Source organism: Taurulus bubalis, assembly GCF_910589615.1.
Source record: "Taurulus bubalis genome assembly, chromosome: 19".
Taxonomy (NCBI): domain Eukaryota; kingdom Metazoa; phylum Chordata; class Actinopteri; order Perciformes; family Cottidae; genus Taurulus; species Taurulus bubalis.
Window position 1 is genome coordinate 21,347,600 of NC_136607.1, and position 17,738 is coordinate 21,365,337.

Here is a 17,738-nt window from a genome sequence, read left to right on the forward strand (position 1 = left end):
GCAGCACGATGCCGTTCTGCCGGACCCACTTGGCCTGACCGGAGCTGATGAACTGGTCGATGATGCACTGGGCCGTGTTGTGGAAGTCTCCGAACTGAGCCTCCCACAGAATGAGGGCGTGGGGACTGGCCATCGCGAAGCCCAGCTCGAAACCTGCAGCAGGAGGCGGAGCTTTAACACATGAAGCATAGACTTCTATACAACCAGAGGAGTCGCCCCCTGCTGGTCAGGAGAGAGAATGCAGCTTTAACACAGACTTCTATACAACCGGAGGAGTCGCCCCCTGGTGGTCAGGAGAGAGAATGCAGTTTTTTACAGCAACCTCATAGATTTTGAGGGGTTAAAACACATGGAAGTATCCAGTGACTAGATATGTAGAGGCTCATCCTCACCCAGCACTCCGTACTCCGACAGAGAGCTGTTGCAGACGGTGTACGGAGCTTGATCGGGGGAGATGAAGTTCATCGGGATGCAGATCCTCTTGTCGACGTTCTGGTCGTGAAGAACGTGATGTCGATGGCTGAGAAGCACAATCACGGAAAGGAAACAAGGACGTTTTATTCCTATAACCTTTTGAATTCCGCAGTCACTCTGATTTGTGACTGTTGGTCTCAGATGAATCAATCATGACGTCACAGTTTCACTGAGGAGCTCGGAGTTTATTGTTTTTACAGAATCTGGTGAAAGTAAGCGGTTTATTGGGAACGAGATTTTAAATAAGACGCGAAGAATAAAATGTTTTTTATGAAATATCACAATTTCAAGCTTCGTTTGAGGCTTTTTCTGAAGGAATTGTTCGCCTCACATGATAACAAAGAAAAACCTAAAGACAATTATTTGTCACTTGCAATTGGCACTAAAAATGTATTTAAAAAACTTATTTAAAACATTGAGAAGAAGAAGAAGAAGAAGAAGAAGAAGAAGAAGAAGAAGAAGAAGAAGAAGAAGAAGAAGAAGGATAAGAAGAAGCAGCAGCAGCATCACTTCCTGTTACCTGAACGTTCCTCTCTCCACATCCTGTCCACTGAGGCGGACGTGGATTCCGTCCTTGAGCAGCGAGCCGAAGGCCATGTACTCCGCCAGAGCCCAGTCACACAGACGCTGACTCAGCATGTCCACCCGGCCCTTCAGGACGCGACTCAGGCCTGGGACACGAACCCATGGCATGAAACACAGGTCAGAACAGAACACAGAGAGAGCATGGGACACGAACCCATGGCATGAAACACGGGTCAGAACAAAGAGACGTGTGGAGGTACCTCCGTGGATCTTGAAGTCGTCCTCGGGGACGGAGGCGGCGACGCTCCCGATGTGGACGAGCTCTTCCTCGCTGATGCCGGTGGACGGACAGATCATCGTCTTCGGCTGACCGTCAAGCGTGAAGAAACCTGAGACACCAAGACCAGAGTTTACACTACGTACAGCAGAGAGGAGGAAGAGGAGGAGGAGGAGGAGGAGGAGGAGAAGGAGGAGGAGGAGGAGGAGGAGGAGGAGGAGGAGAAGGAGAAGAGTCCTCACCGGGCCACGGTGAGTCCAGCCAGTGTTTGATGTGCAGGATCTTCTCGTCTTTGGAGCGAGCGAAAGCCTCTTCACATATTTCGTCGTACCTCGCCACTTCTTCCTGAAAGAGACGCACAGCTCGTATGAAGGAGTCCAACGGGTTCCAGACGTGGTGAACCAGCCTTCATGTTTCAGGAGGTTTTAACCACAGAGGTGTCCTCCTCTAAAACACAGAATTAAAGCAGCTTCAGGACATCCTGGAGGGGCTGCTGCTAACGTTACACTAGCTGCGAACGTTAGCAGCTAACATTACATTAACAGCTAACGAAACATTAGCAGCTAACGTTACATTAGCAGCTAGCATTACATTAGCAGCTAACGTTACATTAACTGTTAATGTTACATTAGCTGCTAATGTTACATTAGCTGCTAACGTTACATTAGCTGCGAACGTTAGCAGCTAACGTTACATTAACAGCTAACGATACATTAGCTGCTAACATCACATTAGCTGCTAACGGCGATCAGAACTACAGATTTCTTGGAGCCCTGCTGGAAACATCTGGAATGACGTCAGAACACAACTAAACGAAACATATATATATATATATATATATATATATATATATATATATATACTAACATATATAACACAAGTCGAGTCATTTTAAAGAGACTTTCATGTTGAAAACGTACATATTACCTAATTAAATTAAATAATCGTTTTGCTCGTCATCATCTATATTTTATTGTTTTTCATTTGCACGCAACTCTTTAAAAAAGGTTCTTTTGTCTGCACGGTTTTCTTTGCATCGGACTCAACCTCCACCTTTTCCTTCAGACAGAGACGCTCGCGCTCGTCCTGCAGTGTCAATAAAGTGTTTATCCGTCAGAATAATAAAAAGCTGCATCTTTACCTGGTACGCCCGCGTTGTGACCACGCCCTCGCCGATGAGCTTTTGGGCGAACTTCTGCAGGACTCCTTTCTGCTTCTTGATCTGCTTGTACATCAGCGGCTGCGTGAACATCGGCTCGTCGATCTCGTTGTGGCCGTTGCGTCTGTAAGACACCTGGAGGAGGCGAGGAGGCAAGGAGGCAAGGAGGCAAGGGGTTAGTCTCCTCGTCTCACACGGGTCATCACGTCAAACAGAAGGGAACTGATCCTGGATGTTTTCCCACATGAAGCTTTTTATCAGACATGATAAATAGTTACAAATAGTTCACTGATCAAAACAGTATTTACAGAGACGGTTTGTTTTTAGATGCTTTAGAAACAGGAAGTGTTAAAAATCTACATTTGAGTAAACATTCTGAAGCCAAATCAAATATTTTACAGGATATTACACCTTTTGTTTCTTCATAACACATTTAATACTGGTTTTCGTTCTCTACAGGGTGTGTTTGAAGGTAATAAAGTAGTTTATGAACATGAGATTATAACCCCTCCTCTGTATAGTGGAGGTTGGTTTATGGAGTTTTGCCGGTTCCATCTTCAGTCTATGATCATATCTCTGAGGTACATGACAGGAAGGAAGGTCTGTCCTCACAACGAGTCGCCTCTCTTCCATTGATAGGAAGCAGAGGAAACTTCAGGAGCATTGAGGTGTCCTTCATCGTGTGCTCACCAGGTCCACGACCACGTCCTTGTGGAAGGTGGTCCTCCACTCGGCCGCCACTTTGCACACGTACATCACGGCCTCCGGGTCGTCGGCGTTGACGTGGAAGATGGGAGCGTTGACGACGCGCGCCACGTCGGTGGGGTACGGAGACGAGCGCGCCATCCGGGGGTCGGTGGTGAAGCCGATCTGTGTGGGCGAGAGCGTGAAGTATGTCATCATTTCAGGCGGAGTTAAAGAATCCAAAATAACGTGATGAATGAATGAACTGGTTTCACTGGTTTAGCGTACCTGGGGGTTTAGCGTACCTGGTGGTTTAGCGTACCTGGTGGTTTAGCGTACCTGGTGCTTTAGCGTACCTGGTTGTTAGCGTACCTGGTTGTTAGCGTACCTGGTGGTTTAGCGTACCTGGTTGTTAGCGTACCTGGTGGTTTAGCGTACCTGGTTGTTAGCGTACCTGGTTGTTAGCGTACCTGGTGGTTTAGCGTACCTGGTTGTTAGCGTACCTGGTGGTTTAGCGTACCTGGTTGTTAGCGTACCTGGTGGTTTAGCATACCTGGTTGTTAGCGTACCTGGTTGTTAGCGTACCTAGTGGTTTAGCGTACCTGGTGGTTTAGCGTACCTGGTTGTTAGCGTATCTGGTGGTTTAGCGTACCTGGTTGTTAGCGTACCTAGTGGTTTAGCGTACCTGGTGGTTTAGCGTACCTGGTTGTTAGCGTACCTGGTGGTTTAGCGTACCTGGTTGTTAGCGTATCTGGTGGTTTAGCGTACCTGGTTGTTAGCGTACCTGGTTGTTGACCACCACGTGCACGGTGCCGTGCGTGGTGTAGGACGGCAGGTCCGACAGGTGGAACGTCTCGTACACGATGCCCTGACCCGCAAACGCAGCGTCACCGTGCATCAGGATGGACATCACCTGTGGAATCAACCGTCAGTTAACGAGGATGATGTAGAAGAAGAGGAAGAAGAGGGAGGAGGAGGAGGAGGAGGAGAAGAAGAAGAAAAATAAGGAGGTGAAGGAAGAGGAGAACAATAAGGAAGAAGAAGAAGAAGAAGAAGAAGAAGAAGAAGAAGAAGAAGAAGAAGGAGGAGGAGAAGAAGGAGAAGATGAAGAAGGAGGAGGAGAAGAAGGAGAAGAAGGAGGAGAAGAAGAAGAAGAAGGAGAAGAAGGAGGAGGAGAAGAAGGAGAAGATGAAGAAGGAGGAGGAGAAGAAGGAGAAGAAGGAGGAGAAGAAGAAGAAGGAGAAGAAGAAGGAGAAGAAGGAGGAGAAGAAGAAGAAGGAGGAGGAGAAAAGGAAGAAGAAGGAGTAGGAGAAGAAGAGAAGAAAAAGAAGGAGGTGAAGGAGGAGGAGGAGGAGAAGAAGAAGAAGAAGAAGAAGAAGAAGAAGAAGAAGAAGAAGAAGAGGAGAGGAAGGAGGAGAAAAAGAAAAAAACAAGAAGAAAAACAAGAACAAGGAATGGACCGTCAGGTCAGGAGCGTAATGTAGAACCTCCCCCACCCCTCAACATAGGTTTGTGTAACGTACCCTCTTGCCCCTCCATCATAGGTTTGTGTAACGTACCCTCTTGCCCCTCCATCATAGGTTTGTGTAACGTACCCTCTTGCCCCTCCATCATAGGTTTGTGTAACGTACCCTCTTGCCCCTCCATCATAGGTTTGTGTAACGTACCCTCTTGCCCCTCCATCATAGGTTTGTGTAACGTACCCTCTTGCCCCTCCATCATAGGTTTGTGTAACGTACCCTCTTGCCCTCGGTGTCTCCGCAGTAGAACTGCTCTGCTTTGGTCTTGCCCTGCACCACCGGGTCCACGGCCTCCAGGTGGGACGGGTTGGCCATCAGAGACATGGAGACCTCCCGGTCGCTGACCCGGTTCATCCTCTTGTGAAACATCCCCAGGTGGTACTTCACGTCGCCAGAACCCTGAGAGCAGAGGAACAACACTGGAGGGAATCAAACCCATCGCATCTTAGGCCGACCAATCGTTTGAGGCTACGACAGAACATTAATTTAGGTGATTTCAAAATGCACTGCTTTACTCTCTTTAATCATTTTGCACAGTCAAAGTTGAGAAGTAGCTGCTTAAAACCCGAATTTGACGGTAGTTAATATCGTTCCTTCTGATTGGTGTTTTAGTGCTGCAGTTTTGTTGGATTGTTTTGTCATGTTTTGTTGTAACTGAATGTGATGGTTCTAGTGAATTTGTGGACTACCTGCATCGTCCGTTAATGACTCGTATTTATGCACAGAAGGCCCACCAGTGTGATGAAGTGAGTTTTACAGTCATTGGTTGGCAGATTCTTTTCATTCATCTTTGGAAAAGGCCAGCTGTTTTCCAGTCTTTATGCTAAGCTAAGCTAATTGCCTGCTCGCTGTAGCTTCCTGTATTACGGCGGTGTCAATGTTTAAATAAATGTTTTGTTTTTTTAAAACAGCACTTCCTGTTCAAACCTCGTCAGCAGCTTCCAGTTTGGAGTCGAACTGGCAGAAGATTTGTTCCAGCTCCTTCCGGATCACGTTAGCCAGAACGTTGAGCCGCCCTCTGCAGGGAGGAGCATGAGTCAATGTGTTTATATAGAACAATAGATTTATGAGAGCATAAGGTCAGTGTGTTTATATAGAACAATAGATTTATGAGAGCATGAAGTCAGTGTGTTTATCAAGAAGAATAGATTTATGAGAGCATGAAGTCAGTGTGTTTATATAAAACAATAGATTTATGAGAGCATAAAGTCAGTAGATTCATGAAAAGCTTCATTCAACATTCAAAAGCTGCAATATTCATTCTGTTAATTCTGTATTTCTGCACAGCGTCACGTAATCATCCGGCTACGCTCATTTTATCAGAGTTGTACTTTTTTTTGGAGAATTATTATTATTTAATACATTTGGCAAATCCATGAATAAACTAAAGGTTTTTAATGTTGTTGCCTTTTAAAGCCTTTTTTTAAATGAATGCGGTTTCAATATGAGATGCAATCAGTTAAACGTGTTTACATCACAAATTCAGAGGAGAAAATACGGATGAATCTCAGATTCAAGCACAGATTTGTGAATGAGGCCCATTGATGTCTGTCAGGCTTAAAAAAAACACTGAAAAAAATAAATATATATATATATTTTGCCTTTAAAACCAATGAATAAAAAGTCTCAGGTGGGTGTTTTCCCCCTGGGTTACCTGTGAGGCATCCCCATGATCACGCTCTCTACTAAAGACTCAGGTGGGCGTTTTCCCCCTGGGTTACCTGTGAGGCATCCCCATGATCACGCTCTCTACTAAAGACTCAGGTGGGCGTTTTCCCCCTGGGTTACCTGTGAGGCATCCCCATGATCACGCTCTCCACTCCGCTCAGGCTGGCCTCGTCGATGATGGTCTTCAGGGCCGGGATGAGCGATTCACAACCCTCCAGACCGAACCGCTTCTCCGAGGACCATTTCCTCTGCAGGAACTCCTCGAACCTGCGGACGGGAGGAGGAGCTGCTGCGTCACACTGCGTCTCAGGACGTTACCTGTAATGTGCAGCGCTCACACGGACCTGGTGGACCGGATCATCCGGGCCAGAAGAGTCCTCTTCTCCTCCGGGCTGAACTGCATGACTCCCGGGGTCTCAAACTTCTCTCTGATCCACTGGCACTGCTCCACGTCGTTGATGAACATGAACTCCACTCCGATGTGCCGACAGTAGGCCATCTAGAAGAGAGAGAGAGAGAGAGAGAGAGAGAGAGAGAGAGAGAGAGAGAGAGAGAGAGAGAGACTTTAAGCTTGTATTGCATGAACGGAGGAGTTTACTCTCTCTGAGCTGCATTGTTCTCCTCAACCACCAGAGGGCGCACCAGCAAAATGAACTGAGGATTCAAAATGCAAAAACACCATAAACTAACCTCCACTATAGAGAGGAGGGGAGTCATCATCTGTAAACTCATATTTCATGTTCATAAACTACTTTATTACCTTCACATAAACCCTGTAGAGAAAGAAGTCAAGTATTAAAAGCCTTAAGATGAAGCAAAGGTTGAATATGCTGCAAAATATTTACTCAAATGTAGATTTTTAAACAAATGTAAATCATCACGTGAATAAAAAACATCCACAAATGATTTGTCCGATGAAAAGAAACATCAGCTTTAAACCTGAGGAACATAAAAAAAAATAAAAAAAATGGAATAATGTATAATAAAAATGGTATTATTATATATTTTAGAGTAATTATAATAATTGGATTATTGAGGAAATACTTTTGGTCCATTAATGAAGCCCACATGTTTACTTACAGCATTATTATATTTCTTATTTCTTATGCTAATAAACTGGTAAGAGCAGATTTCAGTGGTTAAGACACATTTTGATGTTGACTTCTCTTATATATTTCTCTTTTAATTAAAGGAAATTATAATAGATATTAATAGAAGCTTTTAATGGCCTCACTCCTTGCTATATACATTATCATAATAAATATCTAAGTCTGTTTCAACGACAGCTTTCTTTCTTTTTGGTGTTTCTGGTGAAGCTACTTTTATTTTATTTAAACTGAGGAACACATTAACGTTCATACCCTATATTTATATAGATATGTATCCTCTGTGCGCATTACGCTGCAGCTGTTCCCAGGGTTTTACCTCCAGCCGCCGGATGATCTCCCTGAGGGGCAACGAGCCCTCGCTGCCCCCGATGAAGGTGGTGGTGGGCAGCCGGAACAGCTGGTCCAGGTCGGACTCGTCCAGTCCGTACAGACCTGCAGAGAGAAGCCCAGCGGGTCAGAGGGCGGGACATACACGTGACTGACAGGTGTGTGAGCGAGACACAGGCGATCAAACAGGGGAGCAGGAAGTCAGGATGTCCTGGTATCTGGAATCCTGCTGCTCTATGTTCCTCTCCTCCATTTAAACAGATGTTTAATCTGCAGCATGACATTTAGATCAACACCGGGATAAAAACATGATATGACGTTTTATTGATTAACTTGAATAAAGGAACCGGAGCGCTGCAACTACCGATTATGTTTTAATAAGATTGTCTTTTTTTGGGGGGGGGGGGGTAATCTTAAGAAATGTATAAGAAATTGTGAAAAATGCTCTTCAAAGTCTCTATGGCAGAGAATCTCTAAAAAAATAAACTTTTTTTTAATCTTAAACTCTTTTGATTTATCTAACATAATTTCTGTTTCTTTTTTTCTCGCTCAGAGTTTTCCTCTAAATATTGCACCCCTTCCACTGCTCCGTAGTGTATTTATTATAATATTAAGGGTCCTAACATGTTGCCTTCACTAAAGGCATGTCTTCAAATTTGCCCGACCAAAAGTCAGAAAGCCAAAGCACGTTTCATTTACGATCATAAACGACAAAGAAAGGCAACAAATCCTCACATTCATTCATAATTCATAACATTCATTATATTTTTGATGGACTAATCTGTTGATCGCTGCAGCTCTAAAAGCTACATATTTACACACAAACACCAGTTACTGAGCTGCATGGAACCACATTTTTGGGCTCATTATTAGAGTTTTATTTCTCCTCGTTAAGAACAAAATGAGCTTCGTGGATAAATATCGGTCAAGTAATTAGGCCAAAGGTCTCTGGGGTTCTTCTGGAGCACAGCGGGACTGAATAGAAACCTTAAATCGGTTCTCCATCAGGACCCTGAGGATCCGGACGAGCCTGACAAACAGGATCTTTAAAACCTGCTGGTGCGGTCTTAACCCTTTCAACCCCACACAGAGAGATAAGACAGACGGGTGTGTATTCGTCTGAGAGCCTCAGCTTGACTTTATCTAACGCCTGTTGAGTCCTCACAGAGATAAGCTGTGGAACAGAGGGGGCGGGGCTTATATCTGTCTGTCTGAACGTCTCCGTCAGCGTTACCTAAGGGATCTTTAGACTTTCCTCCCCTTGCGTAACGCGTGCAACGCGTCTTTGATAAGGTTTGAAACGAAGCAGAAGCAGCCGGATACGTTCCGTTTGACCTTACAGGGCCAAGGTCACGCCAGGAACCTGACAACACACACGTTCTCCACAACCACAGAACTCTCTCATTTATTCTTATGAATTTGTAACGCCGACGCCGAGCTTTTGTCAAACCTCTGTGAAGCTCGGCGGGACAAAGCAGAACAAAACCAAACCTTTAGCTGTGGAAACGTCCCACCACAGCACAACAATCAACCTGTGTGTGAACCCGGAGGCCGACCTTTCCAGGAGGCACAATGACACTTTGCTGCAGGCATGCATGATACACACACACACACACACACACACACACACACACACACAGGTCAATGTTTAGCTCGTACAGTAACAGAACCGAGCAAACGTCTGTTTCCAGATCGTACAACTCAATGAGGAACTATTCTAATTCCCAGATCACAAACATCTGAAGTGACGAGTGTAGAGAGTGTATAAAGTATAAAGTATAAAGTGTAGAAAGTATAAAGTATAAAGTGTAGAAAGTATAAAGTATAAAGTGTAGAAAGTATAAAGTATAAAGTGTAGAAAGTATAAAGTATAAAGTGTAGAAAGTATAAAGTATAAAGTGTAGAAAGTATAAAGTATAAAGTGTAGAAAGTATAAAGTATAAAGTATAAAGTGTAGAAAGTATAAAGTATAAAGTGTAGAAAGTATAAAGTATAAAGTATAAAGTGTAGAAAGTATAAAGTATAAAGTGTAGAAAGTATAAAGTATAAAGTGTAGAAAGTATAAAGTATAAAGTGTAGAAAGTATAAAGTATAAAGTGTAGAAAGTATAAAGTATAAAGTGTAGAAAGTATAAAGTATAAAGTGTAGAAAGTATAAAGTATAAAGTATAAAGTGTAGAAAGTATAAAGTATAAAGTGTAGAAAGTATAAAGTATAAAGTATAAAGTGTAGAAAGTATAAAGTATAAAGTGTAGAAAGTATAAAGTATAAAGTGTAGAAAGTATAAAGCATAAAGTGTAGAAAGTATAAAGTATAAAGTATAAAGTGTAGAAAGTATAAAGTATAAAGTGTAGAAAGTATAAAGTAGAAAGTATAAAGTGTAGAAAGTATAAAGTATAAAGTGTAGAAAGTATAAAGTATAAAGTGTAGAAAGTATAAAGCATAAAGTGTAGAAAGTATAAAGTAGAAAGTGTAGAAAGTATAAAGTAGAAAGTGTAGAAAGTATAAAGTGTAGAAAGTATAAAGTATAAAGTGTAGAAAGTATAAAGTATAAAGTGTAGAAAGTAGAAAGTATATAAAGGGTAGAAAGTATAAAGTGTAGAAAGTATAAAGTGTAGAAAGTATAAAGTGTAGAAAGTATAAAGTGTAGAAAGTAGAAAGTATATAAAGGGTAGAAAGTAGAAAGTATAAAGTATAAAGTGTAGAAAGTATAAAGTGTAGAAAGTATAAAGTGTAGAAAGTAGAAAGTGTAGAAAGTAGAAAGTATATAAAGTGTAGTAGTATAAAGTGTAAAAAGTATAAAGTGTAGAAAGTATAAAGTGTAGAAAGTAGAAAGTATATAAAGGGTAGAAAGTAGAAAGTATAAAGTCTAGAAAGTATAAAGTATAAAGTGTATAAAGTATAAAGTGTAGAAAGTACATAAAGTGTAGAAATACAGTGTAGAAATTAGAACGTGTATAAAGTATATAAAGTGTATATATAAAGTGTATAAAGTATATAAAGTGTATATAAAGTGTACAAAGTATATAAAGTGCATAAAGTATATAAAGTGTATAAAGTATAAAGTGTAGAAAGTACATAAAGTGTAGAAATACAGTGTAAAAATTAGAACGTGTATAAAGTATATAAAGTGTATATATAAAGTGTATAAAGTATATAAAGTGTATATAAAGTGTACAAAGTATATAAAGTGCATAAAGTATATAAAGTGTATAAAGTATATAAAGTGTATGAAGTATATAAAGTGTATATAAAGTGCATAAAGTATATAAAGTATGTAAAGTATATAAAGTGTATATATAAAGTGTATAAAGTATATAAAGGGTAGTAGTATAAAGTGTAAAAAGTATAAAGTGTATAAAGTATATAAAGTGTAAAAAGTATGAAGTGTATAAAGTATATAAAGTGTATATAAAGTGTATAAAGTATATAAAGAATGAATGAATGAATATATACTTTATTAATCCCCAAGGGGAAATTTAGTAAAGTATATAAAGTGTATATAACGTGTATAAAGTATATAAAGTATATAAAGTGTATATAACATGTATGAAGTATGTAAAGTATATAAAGTGTATATAGTGTGTATATAACGTGTATAAAGTATATAAAGTATATTAAGTGTATATAACATGTATGAAGTATATAAAGTATATAAAGTGTATATAATGTGTATATAACGTGTATAAAGTATATAAAGTATATTAAGTGTATATAAAATGTACAAAGTATATAAAGTATATACAGTGTATATAACGTGTATGAAGTATATAGAGTATATACAGTGTATATAACGTGTATAAAGTATGTAAAGTGTATAAAGTATATAAAGTATATAAAGTGTAAATAACGTGTATAAAGTATATAAAGTATATACAGTGTATATAACGTGTATAAAGTATGTAAAGTGTATAAAGTATATAAAGTGTAAATAACGTGTATAAAGTATATAAAGTGTATATAACGTGTATAAAGTATATAAAGTGTATATAACGTGTATAAAGTACATAAAGTGTATAAAGTATATAAAGTATATAAAGTGTATAAAGTGTATATAACGTGTATAAAGTATATAAAGTATATACAGTGTATATAACGTGTATAAAGTATGTAAAGTGTATAAAGTATATAAAGTATATAAAGTGTAAATAACGTGTATAAAGTATATAAAGTGTATATAACGTGTATAAAGTATATAAAGTGTATATAACGTGTATAAAGTACATAAAGTGTATAAAGTATATAAAGTATATAAAGTGTATAAAGTGTATATAACGTGTATAAAGTATATAAAGTGTATAAAGTATATAAAGTGTATATAACATGTATAAAGTATATAAAGTGTATATAACATGTATAAAGTATAAAAAGTGTATATAACGTGTATAAAGCATACAAAGTGTATAAAGTATATAAAGTGTATAAAGTGTATATAACGTGTATAAAGTATATAAAGTGTATAAAGTATATAAAGTGTATAAAGTATATAAAGTGTATATAACGTGTATAAAGTATATAAAGTGTATAAAGTGTATATAACGTGTATAAAGTATATAAAGTGTATATATTGTGTATAAAGTATATAAAGTGTATAAAGTATATAAAGTGTATAAAGTATATAAAGTGTATATAACGTGTATAAAGTATATAAAGTATATAAAGTGTATATAATGTGTATAAAGTACATAAAGTGTATAAAGTATATAAAGTATATAAAGTGTATAAAGTGTATATAACGTGTATAAAGTATATAAAGTGTATAAAGTATATAAAGTGTATATAACATGTATAAAGTATATAAAGTGTATATAACGTGTATAAAGTATATAAAGTGTATATAACGTGTATAAAGTATATAAAGTGTATAAAGTATATAAAGTGTATATAACGTGTATAAAGTATATAAAGTGTATAAAGTATATAAAGTGTATAAAGTATATAAAGTGTATATAACGTGTATAAAGTATATAAAGTGTATATAATGTGTATAAAGTACATAAAGTGTATAAAGTATATAAAGTATATAAAGTGTATAAAGTGTATATAACGTGTATAAAGTATATAAAGTGTATAAAGTATATAAAGTGTATACAACATGTATAAAGTATATAAAGTGTATATAACGTGTATAAAGTATATAAAGTGTATATAACGTGTATAAAGTATATAAAGTGTATAAAGTATATAAAGTGTATAAAGTATATAAAGTGTATATAACGTGTATAAAGTATATAAAGTGTATAAAGTATATAAAGTGTATAAAGTATATAAAGTGTATATAACGTGTATAAAGTATATAAAGTATATAAAGTGTATAAAGTATATAAAGTGTATAAAGTATATAAAGTGTATATAACGTGTATAAAGTATATAAAGTATATAAAGTGTATAAAGTATATAAAGTGTATAAAGTATATAAAGTGTATATAACGTGTATAAAGTATATAAAGTATATAAAGTGTATAAAGTATATAAAGTGTATAAAGTATATAAAGTATATAAAGTGTATATAACGTGTATAAAGTATATAAAGTGTATAAAGTATATAAAGTGTATATAACGTGTATAAAGTGTATAAAGTATATAAAGTGCATAAAGTGTATATAACATGTATAACGTGGTGTGTTAACAGCCATGAAGCTGGTTGTCTTATCTGCTTCAGAGAGCGTGCGGAGCTGATAAGATGAGACGGAAAGTGACTCATTACGGCTCCATGAGAACCTGGAGGAATATATTTGAGACAAAAATACTAAATAAATAAACTTATAAGACTTATATGTCGTAGCCTCATGGGGGTTATGATATGTGTTTATAATCAAGTCAAGGACAATATTCATGCCCCTCTATCATAACCAGCTGTTATGAATAGAAACATTTAATAATTAACTTAGTCTTTCTAAAAAAGCAATAAACTCTTATTAATGTTTGTAAATGATTAACAGAGTGTTCTTAAAATAGTCTGCAGCTTAATAACATTGAATAACTCAAACTGCGTGAGAACTGAAAAGGCGGATCATAAACAGGGAAAAGCTCTACAGACGGTTAGTTCTGCTCTCGACTCGTCAGCTGGTTTCCTCCAGACATTAACGACTCGTTTCTCCTCGTCGACTTTGAGACTGAATGTTTGAGTGACGCCTCAAAGGAAACCTGAAAGGTTTTATCTTCTTAAAACCTGCTGCTGTCACAGCAACGCATGCTAGACTCCTGAAATACTCAATATCAGGTCAAGTGATAAGCTATATTTAGATTTTGATGTGTTAAAGCTGCATTCTCTCTCCTGACCACCAGGGGGCGACTCCTCTGGTTGTATAGAAGTATGTGCTTCATGTGTTAAAGCTGCATTCTCTCTATATATTTCTTTACTTTAAAGTTGGGGATGGAACTATTTGTGTGAGATGAAGACAGGAAGAGGGAAGTGAACGTGTCAGCGGGTTCATGTCCTCCTCACCGATGTTCTGGAACCCGACGGCACACGGGGCGTCGTCGAAGTCCACGCAGCTGATGCCAAGCGGGTCCAGCTTGGCGATGTGATGTCCTCGCACCTTGAAGCACAGAGACACAGCTCAGCGGTTTGTGTTTGGAGTAAACATGCTGACCACTTCCTAGCAGACCTCTAACAGATGACACTCATGTGAGCAGAACCCTCGACACAGACGGAGGCCAAAGTTCATCAATCCAATGTCCATCTAACGTCTTTCAGCTCGCTCAGCAGACTGATCAGAGTGCTTTTACAAAAGGTACTACTGCTGAAAATATTTCCATTCCATGCGACTAAATACTTCTACTTCACTACTTTACAGACAGTCATGGTTACTTATTGCGATAATCGTCTTCATCACGACCAGCTGCAACAATTAAATGACATGTTCAGTCAAAACAAAACAGTGTTATAATATAATGGACATAATAATATAATGCATGATGCATACATCCACTTCATACTTTAACATTGGCTTTACTTCCCTGTCGTTTACAAAACAACTCCAGGGGGCGACTCCTCTGTTTGTATAGAAGTCTATGCTTCATGTGTTAAAGCTGCATTCTCTCTCCTGACCACCAGGGGGCGACTCCTCTGGTTGTATAGAAGTCTATGCTTCATGTGTTAAAGCTGCATTCTCTCTCCTGACCACCAGGGGGCGACTCCTCTGTTTGTATAGAAGTCTATGGTTCATGTGTTAAAGCTGCATTCTCTCTCCTGACCACCAGGGGGCGACTCCTCTGGTTGTATAGAAGTCTATGCTTCATGTGTTAAAGCTGCATTCTCTCTCCTGGCCACCAGGGTGCGACTCCTCTGGTTGTATAGAAGTCTATGCTTCATGTGTTAAAGCTGCATTCTCTCTCCTGACCACCAGGGGGCGACTCCTCTGGTTGTATAGAAGTCTATGCTTCATGTGTTAAAGCTGCATTCTCTCACCTGGCCACCAGGGTGCGACTCCTCTGGTTGTATAGAAGTCTATGCTTCATGTGTTAAAGCTGCATTCTCTCTCCTGGCCACCAGGGTGCGACTCCTCTGGTTGTATAGAAGTATATGCTTCATGTGTTAAAGCTGCATTCTCTCTCCTGACCTAATGTGACCCCACGTTGACTACGCCCACTTCTTAAATAAAGTCTAGGATTCACTTCCTGAAACGGCAAACGTCACCGTTTCCTCAAAGCATTTCCCGTGTGACCTCATCAGGTGTGTGACCTCATCAGGTGTGTGATCTCATCAGGTGTGTGACCTCATCAGGTGTGTGACCTCATCAGGTGTGTGATCTCATCAGGTGTGTGACCTCATCAGGTGTGTGACCTCATCAGGTGTGTGATCTCATCAGGTGTGTGACCTCATCAGGTGTGTGACCTCATCAGGTGCGTTACCTGGTACGCTCGTATGAGCGACTGCACTGCGAGATGGTCCTCTACCAGCTTCTCCACGGCGGACTGGGAGCCCACCAGCGCCTGAGCGCCGGCCAGTCCCTCTGGGCGCTGGTGGGCGGCGCCAGGCGGAGTGCCGGCGTTAGCGTTACGGAAAAATATATCCCAAGACTGCAGCGACACAGGAGAGAAGAAAAGTAGTTATTACATAGAAATCTAGTATTGTATACACATATTGGTATTATGGTTATTAAATGTAACTCATGGTGCTTTGTGAACTATTGCACGCAACGTTTCTGTGAGTTAATAATAATAATGAACAGTTTACACTACGTACATCAGACGGGGTGAGGAGGAAGAGGAGGAGGAAGAGGAGGAAGAAGGAGAAGAAAGAAGAAGAAGAAGAAGAAGAAGAAGAAGAAGAAGAAGAAGAAGAAGAAGAAGAAGAAGAAGAAGGAGGAGAAGTGAAGAAAAAGAAGAAGGAGGAGAACAACAATAACAACAACAACAACAGGTAGGTCAATGTAGTGAATGAAGCTTTGGCAGCAAAACCGGCATTTTTTTTAATCAACACTTTGTAGTAAATTTGGCCTGGGGTACCTTTTTTAAATATTATTATTATTATTATTAATGGTGTGGAATGAAATCTTATTTTTAATGGGAGCATTATAATAATTATTATTATCATTAGTGTCTTTATGTTTTGTTGCATCTAGAAATAAAGCAACTTGCCCGAAAGCAGTAATTATTATTATTATTATTCTTATTTACAAACTTTTTTTTTTCCCACACTTTTGACAGACTTACAGAACTTTATGCAGAGAATTCAAGTGAGGAATGTTCAGTTTCATAAAGTTATCTCAGAATAGTTAATGAGTGGTGACTGTGCTTTTGATTAGACATTCGCAGTCTCTCTCTCTCTCTCTCTCTCTCTCTCTCTCTCTCTCTTTCTCTCTCTCTCTCTCTCTCTCTCTCTCTCTGCTATCTGCTGCTCACTGTTTGCTCTGCTCTTCAAACAAGTACACAAAGTACCCGCAGTGTGTACTAGTACCTTTACGGTGTGTACTAGTACCTGTACACTGTAAAGGTACTAGTACACACTGTAAACTTTACAGTGTGTACTAGTACCTTTACAGTGTGTACCAGTACCTTTACGAAAGAAAGTATCCTTTATTAATCCCCTTGGGGAAATTCTTCTCTGCATTTAACCCATCCCTGGATGGGGGGCGGTGGGCGGCCCTGGGGGGCGCCCGGGGGTTGGGTGTCTTGCTCAGGGACACTTCGACATGTGAGCTATGGGGGGACTGGGGATCGAACCGGCTACCTTGTCGTTGCGGGACAACCACTCCTCCCCCTGAGCTTAGTGAATACAGTGTGTACTAGTACCTTTACAGTGTGTAGATCAAGTTAAAATGAAAAGCAGAACATTGAAGAGCACCTTGTGCACGTTCCCCGGGTTCTGCAGCCACGCGGAGAACATCTCCTCCACGTAGTTGGAGCTGCTGCCGCTGAGAAAGGGCTCTGCGGCCGCCGGTGAGTTCAGGGGCCTCGCCGGTGAGTTCAGGGCCCTCGCCGGTGCGTTCAGGGCCCTCGCGGGCAGGCTGGGCTGTGATTGGCTCGGGCCGGTCTGAGCAGCCGCTAGAGGCCGAAGCCTCGCGACTGTAGTCCTGAAGCGGTGCATGTCTGCAGGTCTGCAGGTCAGAACCTTAAAGAACCGTCTCTCCTTTTCCTGGAGGAACAACACAGCAGCAGGTTCCCGTAGACGAGGAGAACCTGGCTGCTCCTCTCGGTTCTCCTGCTCTGGGGTTCACGGCTCCTCGGCTCCTCCTCCTCCTTCTCCTCCTCCTCCTCCTCCTCCTCCTTCTCCTCGTCTCCTGGATCCTGAGCAGTAAATATAAATATCAGAGACACTTGTGAGTAATCACAAAGGATAAGATTATATATTAAAAAAATTATATATATATTTTTTTTTTGTCAAAAAATCCCACGATGGGATCAAAACCAGAATGCAGCTTTAAAACATGAAGCATAGACTTCTATACAACCAGAGGAGTCGCCCCCTGGTGGTCAGGAGAGAAAATGCAGCTTTAACACATGAAGCATAGACTTCTATACAACCAGAGGAGTCGCCCCCTGGTGGTC

At 39.9% G+C, this 17,738-nt stretch overlaps 1 protein-coding gene across 3 annotated transcripts in view; it reads right to left on the bottom strand.

Annotated features, from left to right (window-relative positions):
- Positions 1 to 17,277, bottom strand: part of ogdhb (oxoglutarate dehydrogenase b) — a gene marked incomplete at its 5' end in the record, with an annotated part of 21,527 nt that extends 4,250 nt beyond the window's left edge. The window contains 16 exons of one of the 3 annotated variants that reach the window (XM_079235206.1): positions 1 to 153; positions 393 to 520; positions 995 to 1,145; positions 1,260 to 1,388; positions 1,519 to 1,621; positions 2,418 to 2,570; positions 3,126 to 3,305; positions 3,904 to 4,032; positions 4,859 to 5,038; positions 5,567 to 5,657; positions 6,428 to 6,574; positions 6,652 to 6,806; positions 7,733 to 7,848; positions 14,191 to 14,284; positions 15,600 to 15,767; positions 17,035 to 17,277. The exon at positions 1 to 153 is cut by the window's left edge and continues 26 nt beyond it. In XM_079235206.1, the coding sequence (XP_079091332.1) occupies positions 1 to 153; positions 393 to 520; positions 995 to 1,145; positions 1,260 to 1,388; positions 1,519 to 1,621; positions 2,418 to 2,570; positions 3,126 to 3,305; positions 3,904 to 4,032; positions 4,859 to 5,038; positions 5,567 to 5,657; positions 6,428 to 6,574; positions 6,652 to 6,806; positions 7,733 to 7,848; positions 14,191 to 14,284; positions 15,600 to 15,767; positions 17,035 to 17,277 (2,320 nt within the window). Of the gene's footprint in view, positions 154 to 392; positions 521 to 994; positions 1,146 to 1,259; positions 1,389 to 1,518; positions 1,622 to 2,417; positions 2,571 to 3,125; positions 3,306 to 3,903; positions 4,033 to 4,858; positions 5,039 to 5,566; positions 5,658 to 6,427; positions 6,575 to 6,651; positions 6,807 to 7,732; positions 7,849 to 14,145; positions 14,285 to 15,599; positions 15,768 to 17,034 lie in introns of all 3 variants that reach the window. The other 2 variants (XM_079235205.1, XM_079235204.1) reach the window with 2 other exon arrangements.
- Positions 17,278 to 17,738: the final 461 nt, after the last annotated feature.